The sequence below is a fragment of the Kogia breviceps genome, chromosome 12 (assembly GCF_026419965.1).
Source record: "Kogia breviceps isolate mKogBre1 chromosome 12, mKogBre1 haplotype 1, whole genome shotgun sequence".
NCBI lineage: Eukaryota > Metazoa > Chordata > Mammalia > Artiodactyla > Physeteridae > Kogia > Kogia breviceps.
This window is the reverse complement of record NC_081321.1, coordinates 66689341-66708169: the sequence shown is the minus strand read 5'-3', so window position 1 is coordinate 66708169 and position 18829 is coordinate 66689341. Positions and strand designations below refer to the sequence as shown.

Genomic DNA, 18829 nt, shown 5'->3' with positions numbered 1-18829 from the left:
GCCTAAAGTTAGTAGAAGGAAGGAAATAGTAAAGACTAGAGTAGAAAAAAATCAGAGAATGGAAAAACAATAGAAAAAATTAAAATTACAAGTTGATCTTTTTGAGAAGATAAAATTGACAAACCCTTAGCTAGACTAACTAGGAAAAAAAGAGAAAAGACTCAAATAAATAAAATCAGAAATGAAAGAGGAGACAATATAACAGATGCCTCAGATATTAAAAGAATCGTAAGGGACTACTATGAGATGTTTGTCAGCTAAGCTGGTTTCTTGTTCAGCCACCACTACCATTGTGGAAGCCTGAGTTCCATTGTACTAGGCAATTGAAATGTGTGTACAAGATACATATTTGTACATTAGCACCCAAGCAAAGATAAGGAGAAAGACAGGACCAAGGAGGATTTGCTTGCCCTTCAGAAGAAGGGTAGGGTTTTGATTTAGCAGATGCCAGACCTTTTGAAAAAGGGGGCAGATAGGAAATAGAAGAGAGAGGCCAGAAAACATATGACTCTAACCACCATTTACAAACACACAGACACACATGCCCGCATACACACAGCAGTTTGCTAAATTTGTTTATACATGAAGGTTCCTACATTAGAGTACTGTTTGTTACATTCTTCCTCTTTGACAAAACCTCTATACCAAGTATGTCCTTGTCCATATGTTGCTGGGGATAGGTCTGTTTCAATCAGCATACATTAATAAAATAAATTTATAGAAAGGTAGTTTGTTTTCCTCCTCTCAAAAATAAGGACTGAATTATTCGGAATTGGTTTACATATTTTAATTGGTCAGTCCAATATGGCTTCCAGAATTGCATACATTAAATATGTCCAGGTCAATGAACAAAATTAAATCTTTGCTTATTAAAAAATATAACGGATTACTTAAGTTGCTCATGAAGTTCTCTAGTAAAGAGACTATTAGAATTACTTTTTCCTCTCTCAGGGAAAAAAGTCCTTACTTACAAATGAAGTTGTTGTGTTTTTTTTTTTTTTTTTCTGATATATTCATTCAGGCATTTATTTAACAAACATTTATTGAGAACTCAGAATGTGTCAAAACCAAGGCTAAAAGTTGGGACTTGATGGTGAGCAAACACTAACATGATACGTTCCCTCTCAAGAGTTCAGAACAGAGAGGGGCAAATAAATCAAAGGAGCCTATAAACTAACATGAAATGGCAACTGTGACACAAGCCAGGAAGGAAAAACCCAAGGTGCTTAAGAGATTACAAAGATTTGACCTAGTCAGAGAGGTCAAGGGGGGCTTCCCTCAGGAAGTGACACTTGGCTGTGCTCTAAAGTATAAGAGGAATATATTTCAGGCAACAAGTAGGAAAAGTACTGTAGCAGAAATGAGCATAAGAATAACTTCAGAAAAATAGGAGCATGTTGTGCCTTAGAAGGGAAGAAAGTGACTAAGATAGAGTGAAAGTCAACCCTTTCAAATGTTGGAAAGTCAAGTATGAAGAGGATTGAAAATGTCCGTTGGCATCTGAAAAAATAGAGATCACTAGGGAAATTATCAAAAAGCTGTTACTATGAAATGATGATGACAGAGGCCAACTGGAGAGGATTGCAGAGTTAAGTTCTAGGTTAGAAAACGAAGCTATTGGGTATAGGCAAGCTTTTAAAGATGAAGAAAGAGTATTGTAACTGCAAGGGGATAGAGAGTGAAGGATTTTTGTAGGGTTTTTTGGTTGTTGTTTGTTTGTTTTAATGAAAGAAACAGGGATGTGTTGAAAATTTGGTAGTTATCAGGAAGCTAAAACCAAAGCAGACAACCAGGATTTCCAACATGTTTTTACCCTGCAGATGTTGGGCTATATGTCCTCTATGGCAAAAAAGAAAATCTTGTTTAAAGATCCACTGTAAGCTTTTATGGTGAAACACAGATTGTTTCAAGTGGGTAACTCTTATGTATTTAGAAGTTAAGCTGAATATCCAACTTAGTTATAACCATTTTCAATTTTTTTTGGCCATTGTAATTATAGATTTGTATTAAATTCCAGAATATAACTTTGCTGAGAAAAAAAGGATTCATTCATCATTTATTCACAAGATATCATGAACCATTTGCATTCAATAAAAAGAGAAATGTTTTATGAACTGGTTGCTGTACTCTAGATGATTTGGGCACATAATGAACTGTAAATCTCTTAATACTTCAAAATATCAATTTTTGTTAAATTAAAATATATCATTAAGGAAAAATATTATCACAGATACCAATTCACTGTCTACCTCATTTATAGCTTTGAAATACTATAATTCATTAAGAATGAAAATAAAACTGTGATCAACCGTATGCTTTTATTTCTCTTTAGAAAAGATAATCCTATGAAGATATGAATGATCTACTAAACTATTCTGTTCACTATGTAAAGAACGTACTTTTATTATTTAATGGGAGATTTTAGTTTCCTAAATAAAAAATACCAATAATACTAAAATAAAATAATACTAATATTAATTTGGTAATCCAACTAAAATTGGGACACATGTGGGATGATTATTTGGTGGAGGTTAATAAAGATTTTTTTCACTTGCTGGCCTAGTGACAAGTCAGGACTCTTCTATACCTTTGTTTTGCATTAATTAATCAAGCAAGCAAGTTTTTTCCCAGCATTTTGCATGTTCAAATTGTCAATAATCTGCTTAGAAATGGTTCATTCACACAAGTAATTTTACCTACCTCCTGAAAGGCACTGTGCTGGACCCTGGGGGTACGTAAATGACAAACATTCCCTGCCCTCAAAGAGTTCACAGTATCACAGCACTGTATTTACAAGATAAAAGGAATCTAGGTGGTATAACAGAAGTATAAAGAACTTCAATCAGCCTGAGGAAAGCAAAGAAAATATCAGAGAGAAGATGAAATTTAAGTTGATCCCTTAAGAAAAAGAACCACTCACCTACGTGATCAGGACAAAAGTGGAATTTTAGTAGAGGAAACAACTTAATCACTGGCAGTTCTGTTCATGTAAGTGCCAGTAGGACTGGATTGTTGGGTGGGAAGCAGAATTAAAGGCCAGGAACAAGAGACAGACTTTAGAGGTAGGCAAAGGGCAGATGACTATAGATCATTTGTATCATGCAAATGAGTTTGAATTACGTTCTTTGACAGGAGTTCCCTGAAGCCTTTTTTGTACTTTTTAGTTACATTTTTTTAATGAGATAATTGTAGATTCACATGGAATTGTAAGAAATAATACAGAGATATATTGTGCACCCTTAATACAATTTTCCCTATCAGTAACATCTTGTAAAACTATAGTTTAATATCACAATCAGGATATTGATATAATCAAGATAAAGGACAGTTCCATCTCTACAAGGACTCCTCATGTTGCTCTTTTGTAGCCAAAGGTGTTTATTATGCAGAAAAACAATTGATGTTTGTATGTTTACCTTGTCTCCTGAGACCTGGTTGAACTCACTTATTAATTATGGGTTTTAAAATATGTTTTATAATTTCCTACATAAACAATCATGCCATCTGCAAATAAATACAATTTTATTTCTTCCTTTCTGATATGTTTCTCTTTTTGTTTCCATATATTGCCTTATCAAATTGGCTAGAACTTCCAGGAGTATATTGAATAGAGTGGTAAGAGTGGACATCCTTGCTTTGTTCTCAGACATCAGGGGAAGTACTTAGTCTTTTATCATTAACTACTGGCCATTGGCTGTCCCTTTTGGGGAGGCCTAGTGGTGACAAATTCTCTAAATTTTTCTTCATCTTGAGAATGTCTTTATTTCTCCTTTATTCTCAAAGTATATTTTGTATGAATATAGAATTCTGGATTGACAGTTCTTTTCTTTCCACACTTGAAAAACATTGTGTCACTTTCCTCTGGCTTCCCTAGTATTTGAAAAAATTCTGTCATTCAAATGGTTTTACCCCTACAGATAAGGAATCCTTTCTCTTTCACTACTTTCAAGATTATTTCTTTTGCCTTCAATTTTCAGAAAGTTAAGGTTTTTTTGTGTGAATGTGGAATTCTTTAGAGTAATCTTGTCTGGGGGTTTGCTCAGTTTCTTAAATCTATAGATGTATATCTTTGGCCAAATTTGAGGAGTTGAGAAGTTTTCAGAAGTTTTCCATTATTTTTTTGAGTACTTTTTTCAGGCCCACTCTCTTTCTCCTTTCCTTCCATGACTGAAGTCACAAATGCTAGATCTTTTGTCATCATTCCACATATTCCTAAGGCTCTGTTAGTTTTTTCTTTTCAGACTATTTTCTCTCTGCTGTTTAGATTGGGTGATTTCTATTGTTCCTTCTTCCAGTTCATTAATTGTTTCCTCTGTCCCCTCCATGCTGGTATAAAGCCCATTTATTGAGTTTTTATCTTGGTTACTGTATTTTTCAGTTCTAAAATTTCCATATGGTTGTTCGTTATAGCATCTATATCTTTGCTGGAGCTTTTTATTTCTTTATTGTGACTGTCTATTTTTTCAATTGTTTCAAAAATGTTCATCATCAATTGTTGAAGCATTTTTACCACAGTTGCTTTAAAATCTTTTTCAGATAATTCTAACATCTCTGTCATCTCAGTATTGGTATTTATCAACTGTGTTTTCATATTCAGCTTGATATCGTTTTAGTTCTTATTATGAGGAATGATATTTTCATCAAATCCTGGACATTTGTTTGTACTACATTATGAGACTGACTCATATTTAAATCTTGTTTAAAGTGGCTTACTTAGATTTCACTCCAGCAAAGAAGGAAGAGGTAAGGTAGAAATCCAGGTTCCTCATTTGGCCTCCATTGATACCCAATTGGGAAGATGCACTTCATTACTGCTGGGTTGCTTCTAGTTCTAACAGTAGGCTTCCAATGGCACCTCCCCGGCTGGACAAGGTGAGAGTTTCCTGTTACTGCTCCCAACATGGTGTCCACTGACACCACAGGGAAGAGACAAGTGGTCTTGTTATTGATGGTGAAAGTCCTGACTTTCTACTAGGCCTCCACTGACTCCATCACAATGGAGAATGGAAGGGGTACCTCATTACTGATAGGTGAGGGGGATAAGTCCAGCCTCTTTATTTGGTCTCTACTGTCATTGCAAGTTCAAGGGGTCCTCATTACAACCTAACAGGGATGAAAATCTTGGCTCCCTAGTCAAACTTTGACACCACCCTGTGGGAAGAGGGAAGGTTATGGCTCCTCCTTAAAGTCTGACAATTTTGGAAGTCTAAGCTTCCCACTTAGCCTCTGCTGTTTGGTGGTGGGGTGCAATTATGGATTTTTCTGTGGCGTTTATCTGGAGTAGAGCCATCTACAAGTTTTATGTCTTGCTTAGGCTGCTCCTTCCTAATTCTTTGGCTTGAGAGATCAGGCTTTATTTTTTTATTTTTGGAGGTTTTTTTTTTTTGGTCTGCAGTTGTTGGCATTTCTGGATTACCAGCTTCCTCAGACACAAATCTAAGACATATGAAGGAAAAGTAAAACCCAAGTTCTCATCATTATGTTGTTTCTTGAGTCCCTAGGTCCCTAAAGACAGTTTTCCTTCTTCTCTCCACCTTTCAGTCTTATGTTTGTTTTAGACATAACACCTAAAATGTTTAGTTCTACTTAGTGGGAGGAATAGAGAAAAGTATATCATCTCTATCTTCCTGGAGGCAGAACTCAACCCTTTGAAAAATTTTAAGCAGTGAAGTTCTATCTTGGCCTTTTCATTTTAGATAGATAATTATAAGTGAGAAGAGCTCAGAAATTGAATTTTGGGTAGAGATGGCCTGGAAGGCAGGAGTATTTGTTAGAACATTCTCTAGACTGGCTATCTGAAATATACAACTGGAAAGGATAGGCACCACACAAGTGAGATCAGAAGCCAACCATAGAATACTCACCAGTCAACAACATACTAGCTAAACTATCAGCCTTGAACATATGGCAGGAGACATGGAAACAAGAGAACACTTTTGATAAGTACTAAAATGTAAATTCAGTAGAATGTAAAGAGCAATAGGTAATGATATGTAAGGAGAATGAAGTTAGAATCACTTCTTGATTCTTAGTTTGGATGACTGAGTAAATGCAGGTAACATTAACAACACTGTAGAGTATATGCAAAGCAATGTCTTTGCAGGGAAGAGAGGAGATAGTGAGTTCATTTCACATTGTCTTGAGCATAAGGGATGCCTGGGCCATCTGAAGGTGCCTAATAATAAATAAGCTGATGCTTAGCAGGAAGGTCAGATATAGAAATGAGGAGTTGGGAGCCTTGGTTTAATTAGTAATACTCAAATCCAACTGCATGCAGATTATCCAGGAAATATAAGCAGAATGGGAAAAGAGGGCTAAGAACAAGACCCTATTAATCCCCAATGTTTAGAATCAAAGTAAAAGAAACCAAGAAAGGAAAATGAGGACAAGCTGTCAGAGAGGTAGAAAGAGCACAGAGGTGTAGCATACAATTTAGTTCTATAAGCATTTATTAAGTGTTTAGCATGTACTCTGCACTATGCTGAGACTGGTTTTTGAGGCTCCTACACTTTACTAGGTATAAATTCAGGACAGTGTGGTCAGCTCACTAACAGACATATGCTCGGGGGGCAACGGAACCACAAAAGGGGAACCGAGCACAGCCAAAGACTATGAGGAAATTTTCCAAGAGATGATTACATCTAATCAGAGTCTACAAGGATAAGTAGAATTAACCAAACAAGGAAAGATAGAGGGAAAGTCATGCCAGGCAAAAGAAACAGCCTGGACAATAGCAAAAGGGCAGGGGGCTCAAGAAAACAGAGAGAATTACCTTCAGTCAGCAGGACTGATGCCACTGAGAGAAAAAATAAAATCAAACTGAAGGGGCCCTTTGACTTTGTCATTTATGAGGTCACTGTTGACCTCTGATACAGCAGCTTTATAAAGCAATGTGGAGAGAAACCAGACTTCAGTGAGATGAACAATAATTGGAAGAATATAAAGTTCACACAGTATGGGAAGTGTATTTTTTCAAGGAACTTAGTGGAGAAGAATATAAAGATGGGATAGCTAGAAATGTGCAAAAGTCTAAAAGGCTTTGTTTTGTGATCAGAGAGAATTGAAGATGTTTATAAGTCGCTGGAAAGAAACCCGAGTGCAGAAATAAGGTTTAAAAGGTTAAAAAAAAATCACTCTTTTGTACAACAAATACTTTTAGAGCATCTACAGTGTTCTTGAGCACACCATTCCAAGATAAAGACAAACAACGGAGCCCCTTGCATGGTGTTAAAGTCATGTTTTAAATAAACTGGAGAAATAAAAAAAGGCCAACGCACAAAAATTACATGTACTTCAGTTCTAAAGGCAGATTAATACTTATAAATACAAATACTTTTCAATATAATGGCACCTTTGGCTTTGTCATTTTATGTTAGCAATTTCACAATTCATTATAAGTATTCAGTGTTGAGGCTCATTTTGTTCACTTCAGGGGAATTATTATTTTAATAAAAACACTCTATTGCAAGGATTTTGGTATGGGACAGATGCGTCAAGATTATTTTATGTTTTAATTATTACAAACACCACAGTGCATGTTAAGTCTACAAAGGACAAGGGCCTTTGTAGACTAAGAGCCTGAAATATGTGGAGTAGTGCATGATGACTTAATACTTGTGTCAAAGTCTGCCTTAGTACCTCTGAGCATTCAGAGACAGAAAACCAGCCAGCTGAAAATGAAGAAACACTCATGCCTTTAAATGGTGACTGGGACTAGGAGACTTCCATGAAGATCAAGAATAGTCTCTAATTTTTTCAGAATCATTGAGTTAAAGAATTTTAAGATTGTAAAGAACTTTGACATCATCTAATACTATTATCCACACCTCGCATATAAAATTCCCATCTTCAAATTTCTTTCTTTTTTAAGAAATTAATTAATTAATTAATTTTTGACTAGGGTCTTCGTTTCTGTGCGAGGGCTTTCTCTATTTGCAGAAAGCAGGGGCCAGGCCACTCTTCACTGCGGTGCGCAGGCCTCTCACTATTGTGGCCTTTCTTGTTGCAGAGCACAGGCTCTAGAACGCAGGCTCAGTAGTGTGGCTCATGGGCGTAGTTGCTCCGCGGCATGTGGAATCTTCCCAGACCACGGCTCGAATCCGTGTCCCCTGCATTGGCAGGCAGATTCTCAACCACTGCGCCACCAGGGAAGCCCCAAATTTCTTTCTTGATGTTGACAGACTTTAAGTGAAGGAGAGCCTCCTATTTGAGAACTTCCCTATTCTACTAATGGACAGTTAAATTTTCTCTGATTATTCCCAAAAGATAGGTCTCTGGAACTCCACATTACTACATTACTACACTACTTCCTTTATATGTGGCAACTCTTTAAATGTCAAAAGATATTTAACATATATGCACACTAAATATATTATATTTATCAGACTAACCATTCGCAATTCCTTCATCTCTTTCTTGTATGACAAGTTCACCCTCATCCCTTTCATCCAAATTCTTTCTAATAAGTTAATGATTTTTTCTCCTCCTCATTAAACTGAACACAGATTTCCAAGTGTGAAAAAATAAGATAATATTATAACATTGCATATGGTGAGTATTTTTTTAAAGCAATCCTATCAACCGCTCATGTTTGAACTCATAATACACAGGGATTTAACCACATAAACTGCAACCAACTCAAGTTTCCCTTACTTCATTTTTGCAATTATTTTTAATATAAATATAAGATTGTAAAGATTTCCATATTTCCCCATCTTGTGGTTTTTTGTCCCAAAAGTCCAAGATCATTTGTATACTGATCTAGCACACCACCATTTTGCTGTCCCTCTCAAATTTCGATCTCCTACATATCTGATAGGTATGTGTTTTAACTATTTCTATAAGGCATTTGCTAAAATTAAATAGAATAGGCATAAGAGCAGAATTTTCTAATATACACACAAAAATATTATTCCTGGGTAACATTAGTCCATGCAACAGAATCTAAAGCAGTTATTTATTCAGCTATGAATCTGATCAGTCTATGATTCTCTCCCTTATACATATAGCGATCATCAGAAACTACCAAAAATGTCTAGCTAAAATCAAGAAACCACGTATTTGAAATCCATTAATCCTATAAGAACACAGAGGTGAATCTCTGTTGCTTGTTTTATGATGGCTGTTTTCTAAGATTCTAAATCAGTATCAGCCTAGTAATATTTTCTAGAAAGGGACAGACATCAAGCTTGTTAGTGTATATTTTTCAGAATATAATTTTTATGTCTTTGTTCAACACAATTTAAATAGTTGTTTATTTTTTTCTAAATATATATTTCTATCTCTTATGAAATAACTGGAAGAAGATATAAAAATGACCCCTGCCCCCATTCAATTTTCTTTTCCTACTTAGGACTACTTCTCTAAAACTTTTAGTAAAATTAATATTATGTATATGTAGTATTAATTTTATTTTATTACCTCATATAAAACTGTTGTGTTTCCGTGTAGAAGAGGTCCATAACAGATATAGGAATGTCCGACAACCCAGCCTAAGTCAGAAGCTGCCCACCACACCTAAACAAAAAGAAGATAATAAAATGCATATATCTTAATCAGAGAAATGTCATGTAATGTGAATTTAAAACCATGACTACCTCTCCAGGTTTAAGTCCATATACAGAAGACATTGACCAGTTAAGCATTACAGCGTATCCTCCAGTGGGCCTCACCACACCCTAAAGAAGAGAAAAGGCGAAATTAAAATCAATAGACATTGTGTTAAAAGATTCTCTCTCTTCATACTGTCCACTTAAGAAAAGTTCCTGTTTAGAGTATTTCATATTCTATAAGCTATAAATAACTTTGGCTTTCATATAATTATATCTGAATCACTATTTCTTTGGCTCCTCCAATAATAAAAACAGAATAATTTGTCCGTATTAGTCCATTTGTAGAATCCACTCTCACAGACCACTCTGGACCTTCTAAAGAAAACATGATTTCACGGAATCACATGCAGTAAAAAAAATTTCCAGTGGTAACATAAATTATCAACATTACAGGGAATTCCCTGGCAGTCCAGTGGTTAGGACTCTGCGCTTCCACCGTGGGGGGCATGGTTTTGACCCCTGGTCAGGGAACTAAGATCCTGCATGCTGTGCACGGCCAAAAAAAAAAAAAAATCAAAGACTTCGCATGAAATTTTCAACAATTACATTTTCACACATATTTCCAGAACAAAAATGGAAACTCTCAAAATTAAGTGCACAGAAATGTCAAAGGTAGCTGTGTGCCTAAGATACAGACTACTATAAGGATGTTTATTCCTTAATATTATGAAATAATAACAGGATGCTTAGAGGAAAGGCTCATATTCTAACTGGATTCTTAATACAATGCTACCCTTGTGGTCACACTACCACAGTATCAGAGCTGAGCAGTTCTTTAGTGATGAATTCTCGAACTCTGAGGAATCAATCCTGATGAGTTGGATCTAAGGCTAACAGATTTTCCTTACATTACATTTGGGCAAAAGTAGGGATTGTTACACCACAGTACTATAGTTTCTAGCAGCTATCCTTGACAGTGAACATATTCAATGTTAATATAAGATTAATTTTTGAAAACTGAGCACAAGAGTTATCATAAATAATAACTGATAGTAAATTTAATAATTAATTTCATTTATTGCTTCACTATAAACATTAATCATCATTGGCTCAAAAAGACTTAATGATGTGAATATTCAGAGCAAGAAGGTGAATGCTTGCTAAGAAATATGTTATATTTCACTCACAAGTATTTTCAAGCACCTCTCAATAGAGCAACTAGAATTGTTTTGTGAAGAAGATAATTATTTTACCTGAAAGGGCACACATGGTCCTAACTAACGAATGTGCTACTAGTTGAACATTTTTTGGCACAGTTCTGTAACTGTAACACACATACATGAATCAGGAGAATGAAAAAGAAATTGACTTTCTGTTTGTTACTAAAATTGCTGCTCTCCTCAGGTACCACTAATAAAACATAGGTATCAAGCTGTGGAATACATTTTATCTAGTCGCTTGGCAAACATCACAGGCAACTCTGTTGGCATTTGATGGGTACTTTCTAGGTTGTATGACATGGTTAGCATGCAGTTGGCTCTCTTGATCACCTTGGGAGTATTAGAAATCCTAAGCCCCTGTCAGTAAATTTCACACGTGCATTTTCCCACGTAAACTGAGCAGCTCTTTACCCAGTATATGCTGTATGGTCTTCCACGCATTTTGCTAATTTGTTTGTCCTATTGAGAAGATCTTTTCCTATAGTTCAATACCTTGATGAATTTGATATTAATCAACTTGCAAACACTCTTTTCTAAAAATTTTTATTCGTTTGGTAGAGGATAAAATGTGAAGTTTTTCCATAGACAATATGCTATCCATATTCTTTGATAATTAATGTCAGTCATGATTTCACTTAAGATGTTTTAGAATTTCTCTTCACCTGCCTGTCGCTGTATTTAGAGGTCATTTTTATAAATAATTCGAAGTATCATTATAAATGGGTAAATTTTTATATTAAATGAGGGTAAGATTAATCAACTGGAAGTTATACAAAGGAATAAAAGGCTAAGGAGAAAATAAATGAGTAGTAATTCATTTGTAAAACTTAGAAGATATTTTAAAGGATAGGTTATCAAATTTCTGTTTGCCTCTCAAGTGAACCCTTCTTTAAAGGTTATTTACCAATGTTGCTTTGTCTGTAAAATGGTGGCTACCTAAATCCATTTGACCCCAAAAAAGTTAGACTTAAAAATGAGACCATGCATGAAAAAGTATATAAAATTATACAGGCTAGACTTTAACGTCCTCCTAACAAAATTATTTCCTTAATTCTAGTAGTTACTGTTTTTTTTTAAATTTTTCCCTGTGCTAATACCACACAAAAGGCAGAAATGTTAAAAATTTAGAGGTTATCATTGAACATTCTCATTAAAAATAACTAAAGTGGAGCTACAGGAGACAGAAAAGTCATGTCTGTTTATCATTGGTCTTTGATATCCACTTATTTTTATTTTTTTAAAGAATGAGTATAAAAATTTTCTTCAAACATCTTTTTTTATTCATTAATATAGATTAACGATATGAAATATCAGATGACAGTTTTCCATTTACTGGGTATTTGGTATGGCGTAGAAAATAAAACTGCGTAATTTCATATTCTCCATGTAGATCTTTTATAAGAAGTTCAAGAGTAAAAAAACTGAAAGATTAGTTTTAAAAAGAGTTTCTTTATTATAATATTAATATGTGACTAACAATAAGATGATAAAGCATTTCTTGTTTGTAATCATATTTTCCAGGTAATGATAATTAAAATGCAAAAGATAAACCCTGTTCAGCCTCCAAAAATACATAAACCATGCTCAGAAAAACCTACAAATCATTTTACTCTAGTATGCAAAATTAATCAGAAACAAAAAATGGCATTTTAAAGTATATTTGAAATCTTGAGTATGAGATATAAATATTATTCAACATCAGTGCTTACCCCTAAAACACAAGCACGCTGCATTTCACTCTTTTGAATATGTTACTTAATGTACTTATACCCTATCTACCTTAAAAGTAAAGATAGATGATCTAATATATTTTCAGAAAAGTCCTGTAACCTGCCAATACACTGTTCTAGTTTTTGTAGGATCAGCCGTAATACTTCAAGTCTTCTGGAGAACTTGAAAAACATCCAGGTGGGACTAACACTCCATGTCCCTAATAAAGACATGAAAGTGAATTCTATCTCAGAACAGACAGGTGCTCTTTCAACAAAACACTTTTAATGTATATGGGTATTTTAAAAATTCAGTCCATACAAGTGAAAGTAAAGGCTGATTATTCATCATCCAGGAATGGGACGGCAGTTATCACAGATGGTTCTTTATGATTTCCAGTTTAATGAGCTGCCTTTGAAGACAAGGAAAGCCACAAAATGTTATAAATGGGGCCATTAACATAAAACAGAAAACATGTCTGTATCAAACGTGTACTGTTTGGTTGCCACAATTAAAAAAAATAGTTGAAATAACATCAGTTGTAGTAGAAGAGAAAGGAAGTTTGAGATGTGTGGTAAGATTAAGAGTTTGCGAGTCTTTAAAATGTTTTTTAAGAGATCTATAAAAATCTGAATGGCAAGTCTCAAACTATTCATGTAAGAGAGGTCTAGATAGAGTAACCGACAAAACCTGATACTTCCTAAGTTGAGCCCCTCTACCACCCTACTCTGTGATAAAGACTTGTACAAGACAAATATACATATTTACATACATAAAATAGACATTCATTCACACATACATATGTAAATACATATGCGTATATGTCTACATGTACACGTGTATATGCCTATGCTTTGTATGTATGTATATATATACATTTCAATTCAGTCTGGCAAATTAAGTAAAAACAAAACAAGAAGAAAGAGGAAACAAAAATATTACTCGAAGACAAGAAATCTATCACCAAAGAACAGTTGGAGTCAGTGAGTTAAAAGTATGAGGTATGGTTCTGCTTACTTAAAAAATCCAACTAACCGGGCTTCCCTGGTGGCGCAGTGGTTGGGAGTCCGCCTCCCGATGCGGGGGGCGCGGGTTCATGCCCGGGTCCGGGAGGATCCCGCGTGCTGCGGAGTGGCTGGGCCCATGAGCCATGGCCGCTGGGCCTGCGGGTCGCAGTGGGAGGCCCGCGTACCGGGAAAAAAAAAAAAAAAAAATCCAACAATACTCTTGCTCTTATAGTGGTTTTACAGGTGATACCCCCTCTTCCTAGAATGCACTCTCACCCCTTTTCCGAACCTGGTTAGCTCCTACTTGATCGCACAAGTACTTAACAACACCGTGAAAGTGTCACCTCTTCTGGAAGCCATCCAAACCACTAGGTTTGTGTTAAAAGCCTCTCCCTCCTCTTTCATGGCCCCAAGACCTGCAAACTTCTCTAAGCCTCCGAGCACTAACAACATCCACCTACTGCTAAGTCTCCTCCACCACTCTGGGCACCATAGGAATGCTTTTGTGTCTTCAGCATAGAATAGGCGGTTAATACATTTTCTGACTGATTAAAAGAGTGAACAGTTAAATGACAAAGCACATGTACGAAAACTATAATTTTTTAAAAAACATTCTTCTTTGTTCAAGAGAAACCCTTGAAACCTTCAGAATTTAATGAATCATATTAGTAGTAATGGAATGATTCCATCTGGTATATTTCGTCAAACATAAAATCTCTTGCTGTAGACAAGACAATGACTCTGAAGCTGCCTCTATGGAGGATACTTTAGCAGCAGTATAATTTTTTATTGGTCTGAACAACTGTGAGATAAGGGGCAAAGGTGTAGCAAATTCAGCATTTTAACTGCAAGAATTGTACCACAGATTTTTTTTTAAAAAGTTCACAGGTTTTTTTATTTGACTTTCTCTTATATTTTTCTACAGTATAGAATATGAATGTCACCTAACACGTAGGAATAAAAGTTAACGTAAATTATATAAATTCACATCAGAACAAAGGACTTATCTACCACCCTCCCGTCATGCCTTTTCTAAATCTTTGCTTTTGGTTTCTTTTCCCCTGTGCTCCTTTGGCACTTTTTTTTTAATTTTTTTGGTTATCTCCATACCTCCATGACAGCAAGCCAGAAGAAGATAAATATGACTATCACTAAATCTCCCACTCCCAAAACGACACCCCATCCAGATGAGGGATTCTTCTATTGCGTAGTTCCTTGAAGTAACTTGAATATAGGTACCCAAACCAGACAGGATAAAAGTGTACAACAGGACAGAAATGTATGCAAAGCAGCTCAGCTGTGGTTGCTAGAATATGTGCAGCAGCTAACAGATTACCCTGTCATATAACAACCTGACAAATCCAGGGTTGGGAGATGCAGAGATGCAAATATGCCCTGGATATATCTGAAAATTCTAACCAAATAACAGACTGCATTGTGTGTGTCTTATATGTGCCTATGAGAAATGAGCATTTTTAAGCAGAATATTTTTATGGGCCCACAACATTATTTTTCCTCATGAAGATCAAAGATCAAGAAAACAAATTATATAATGACATGAAATTTATATTTAAATGCTTCATAAATGCATGTGTGCTCATCTTTCCTGTACTTCTATTCTGGGAATCCCAATATTAAAAATTCAGATCCTATTAATTCTGATTATGCCTACCAAAAATGAAGTGAGAATCTTATGAATAAAGAGGCATCTGGATATTCAATATCTTGTAATAACCTATAATGGAAAAGAATTTTTAAAAAGAATATATATATATATAAAACTGAATATATACATATATATATACATATATATATATAAAGCTGAAACACTTTAATGTACACCTGAAACTAATACAATATTGTAAAGCAGCTATATTTTAATTTTTTAAAAAGACATCTGGGAGCTAACTGGAAAAGTAGGAGATTATTTAACAAATATTCTGATGATCTACCATGGCCCCATTCTAAGGTTAGTGCCATCGTGGATTCAAAGATGTATGAAATATATTCTAAGACCTCAGAGAACATGCAATGTTATGAAAAGAAGTAAATAAAAATATATTAAAAAGTAGAATAAAATAAGTGGCATAAATATTTGTTGGCAACATATAATTTCAATGCAATTGAAATTCTGAAGTCCGCTGGAGGGTTCAGGGAAATGTTTCTGAAAGACCTTGAGAAAAGACTACTTTGTCTTGCCATTCTGCATGTCCTACTCTGTAACACCTACTCGTTCCCATGATTTAAACACCATTCCTCTACAACCAATGACGTTCCAAGGGTCTATCTGCAAATCCGTATGTATTCTTGGACCCAGACTTTCACGTCCAGCTACTGGCTGGGCATCTCCATGTTAATGTCCCAAGGATACATCATACTCAATATGTCCAAAACCTCCCAGTTTTCTCAGCCCCAAACCATTTTCCTTTGTTTCTACTTTAGTAAATATTCAAAACCACTCTTCTATGTTCTCAGGTTCATGGTCTTAGACTCCTCCTCTGTCTTACTCTTATACTTGAACCAAATCTGATTCTTCCCTAATAAGTTTGCTGTCCTAAGTAAGGTCCTAAACTAAACACAGCCTGAAAAACCAATCTCCTTGTTTCCATTATGTGTATTTGCCTATCTTCTCAACAAAATGTTGCAAGGGTTACCTTCCTTCATATTTTTCTCTCTTTCTTAAGAAGCATTAGTGCTCTCCATTCCTTACATACAGTATATAAACTAAATTTCTTGGCTCAATTTTAAGCAACTGGCCCCTGCCTATATATCTGGCCATTTCTCTTCTTTATCTGCACCAAATGCACTAGCCATCCTGGAACCTTCCTTACACACTTCTGCCTTTGCTTATGTTGACCCAATCTATCTGGCATGGCCTCCTCCCTATTATGTCACCTGATGAAGAAGTTCTATTCATCCTTCAAATGTCACCCTGTCAAGTGCGTTCCCTGACATCTCCCTGATAAAACAGCACTCCCACTCTTTCTATCACCCTTATCCTGCTTTATTTTTCTTCATAACACATCACAGATTGCATAGTTCTTTATTTGTTTACTTCCTGTGTCTAGCCATAGAATGTAAACTTCTAAAAGACAGACATATATTTGGGTGCTCAGTAATCTTTGTTGGATTAATGGAATTTAATCCTTCAGACAATCTCATCTTTTCTTCAAGAAAGCAAGAAGTAGGGCTGCCCTCTTAGGGCAAGGATCACAGACTATCTTACATTATCTGTGTTGATATATATTGCAGTCCCACTATGCTGAAGGGGCTGTGGTTTACTCATATTTTTATCTCTTTTAGCACCTAATGAACACTCAATAATGCATACTGAATTGAGCTAAATTCAATGTGAATAGAAATCTCTGAACAATTAAATCCTTCTCCAATCTACAGAAATAGATTATCTTCAGGATGGTACTACATTAAAAGGAAAATGAGGATGATTAAAACATCAAACAATCTTCAGTTTGGGCATCTAGGAATCCCACAAAGAACTTCTTGACCCAGAGAAAACCTGGAATAGCTAGGTTTCTTCCTTATTTGGAACCACCACTTTTCAGATTTAATGCCCTGTATATTACTTTTGTTTTATTTCTACTACACTAGCTGAGTCAGCTTTGAGTTGATGACAAGCTCTTCTTTGGCCCTCTCATAAGGATCCCCAACCAGGCCACAGTGAATTTCAGTGATTTGTATGAAAGTTATGCCTCAATTTAAAAAATAAAAATAGGACTCCCCTGGTGGTGCAGTGGTTGCGAGTCCGCCTGCCGATGCAGGGGACATGGGTTTCGGCCCCGGTCGGGGAAGATCCCACATGCCGCGGAGCGTCTGGGCCCGTGCGCCATGGCCGCTGAGCCTGCGCGTCCGGAGCCTGTGCTCCACAATAGGAGAGGCCACAACAGTGAGAGGCCCGCGTACCACAAAAATAAATAAATAAAAATATTTCATTTAAAATATACTTTATAAAATTTTCTTAAACCAACTGATATTCAAATATATATTAATTTTAAAAGCTTACTAAAGCAATTGAATATTGCTGATATTTGTTAGGATTCGGAAAGAAATAAGGACAAAGCATTTGACATTAAACATAATGAATATTTTTATATATTTAGACACAATATGTCTTTAAGATATAAAGTACTTTCAGTCAGTAGTCAAATATTCTCGGCACAAAAATATCTGCCACTATAATTATCCCTAAGATAGTGCATACCTTTGGCAACCCCGTTGTTCCAGATGTGTAAAGAATATACAGCGGATGTTCGGAAAGAACCGGAACACAATCATGTGACTGTGCTTTTGCCATCTCTTCATCCCAATCAAGGTCACGACCTGGAGCCAAAGGAACCGGCTCCTACAAAGCAAAAATATAGGAATATGCACTGAACAAAGGAGATTAAATCAGGAGAACTCTGGAGAGTAGCTGAATCTATATTAGTCTGAGCATCTGACTGAAATCTAGGCCTATAGAGCGCTAAATATCAGACTTATGACTCAGTATCTCAGGGTCACAAGTTAAGATAAATGTTCATAAAAAAATCCAACAGTTTGATGTTGGCTTCAACTAAACTTACAACAGAAAATGTTTTATTCAAACCTAGAGATATCCTTAAGAAATTCAATATGATGCAGGCATGATTTCATCAACAGTCAGAGCTTAACTAACAGAGGTTCATGCTTCTATAAATGCATGTACACTAACACCTTTATAAGCTAACTTCTATTTTCTTTTTGACCTGAAACACACACTTTATTTTTTTAAATTGGGGTATAGTTGCTTTACAATGTTGTGTTAGTTTCTGCTGTACAATGAAGTGAATCAGCTATATGTATATATATATATATCCCCTCCCTCTTGGACCTCCCTCAAACCCATACCCCCATTCCACCCATCTAGGTCACCACAGAGCACCAAGCTGAGCTCCCTGCACTATACAGCAGGTTCTCACTAGCTATCTGTTTTATACATGTTAGTGTATATATGTCATTCCCAATCTCCCAATTCATCCCACTCCCCCTTCCCCCACCCCGTGTCCACAGTCCATTCTCTATGCCTGTGTCTCTATTCCTGCCCTGCAAATAGGTTCATCTGTACCATTTTTCTAGATTGCACATGTGTTAATATACGATATTTGTTTTTCTCTTTCTGACTCACTCTGTATGACAGACTTTAGGTCCATCCATGCACCCCAATATTCACTGTAGCACTATTTACAATAGGACATGGAAGCAACCTAAATGTCCATCGACAGATGAATGGATAAAGAAGATGTGGTACATATATACAATGGAATATTACTGAGACATAAAAAGAAACGGAATTGGGTCATTTGTA

At 35.7% G+C, this 18829-nt stretch overlaps 1 protein-coding gene across 9 annotated transcripts in view; it reads right to left on the bottom strand.

The window, feature by feature from the left end:
- ACSS3 (acyl-CoA synthetase short chain family member 3) overlaps positions 1-18829 on the bottom strand; it is a 160286-nt gene that overhangs the window by 79819 nt on the left and 61638 nt on the right. For 8 of the 9 annotated variants that reach the window (XM_059081640.2, XM_067009821.1, XM_067009820.1 and 5 more), the window contains 3 exons: positions 17708-17848; positions 9597-9677; positions 9421-9516 (listed from right to left, as the gene is read on the bottom strand). In XM_059081640.2, coding sequence (XP_058937623.1) covers positions 9421-9516; positions 9597-9677; positions 17708-17848 — 318 coding nt within the window. The remainder of the gene's footprint in view (positions 1-9420; positions 9517-9596; positions 9678-17707; positions 17849-18829) is intronic. The other variant, XM_067009819.1, reaches the window with a different exon arrangement.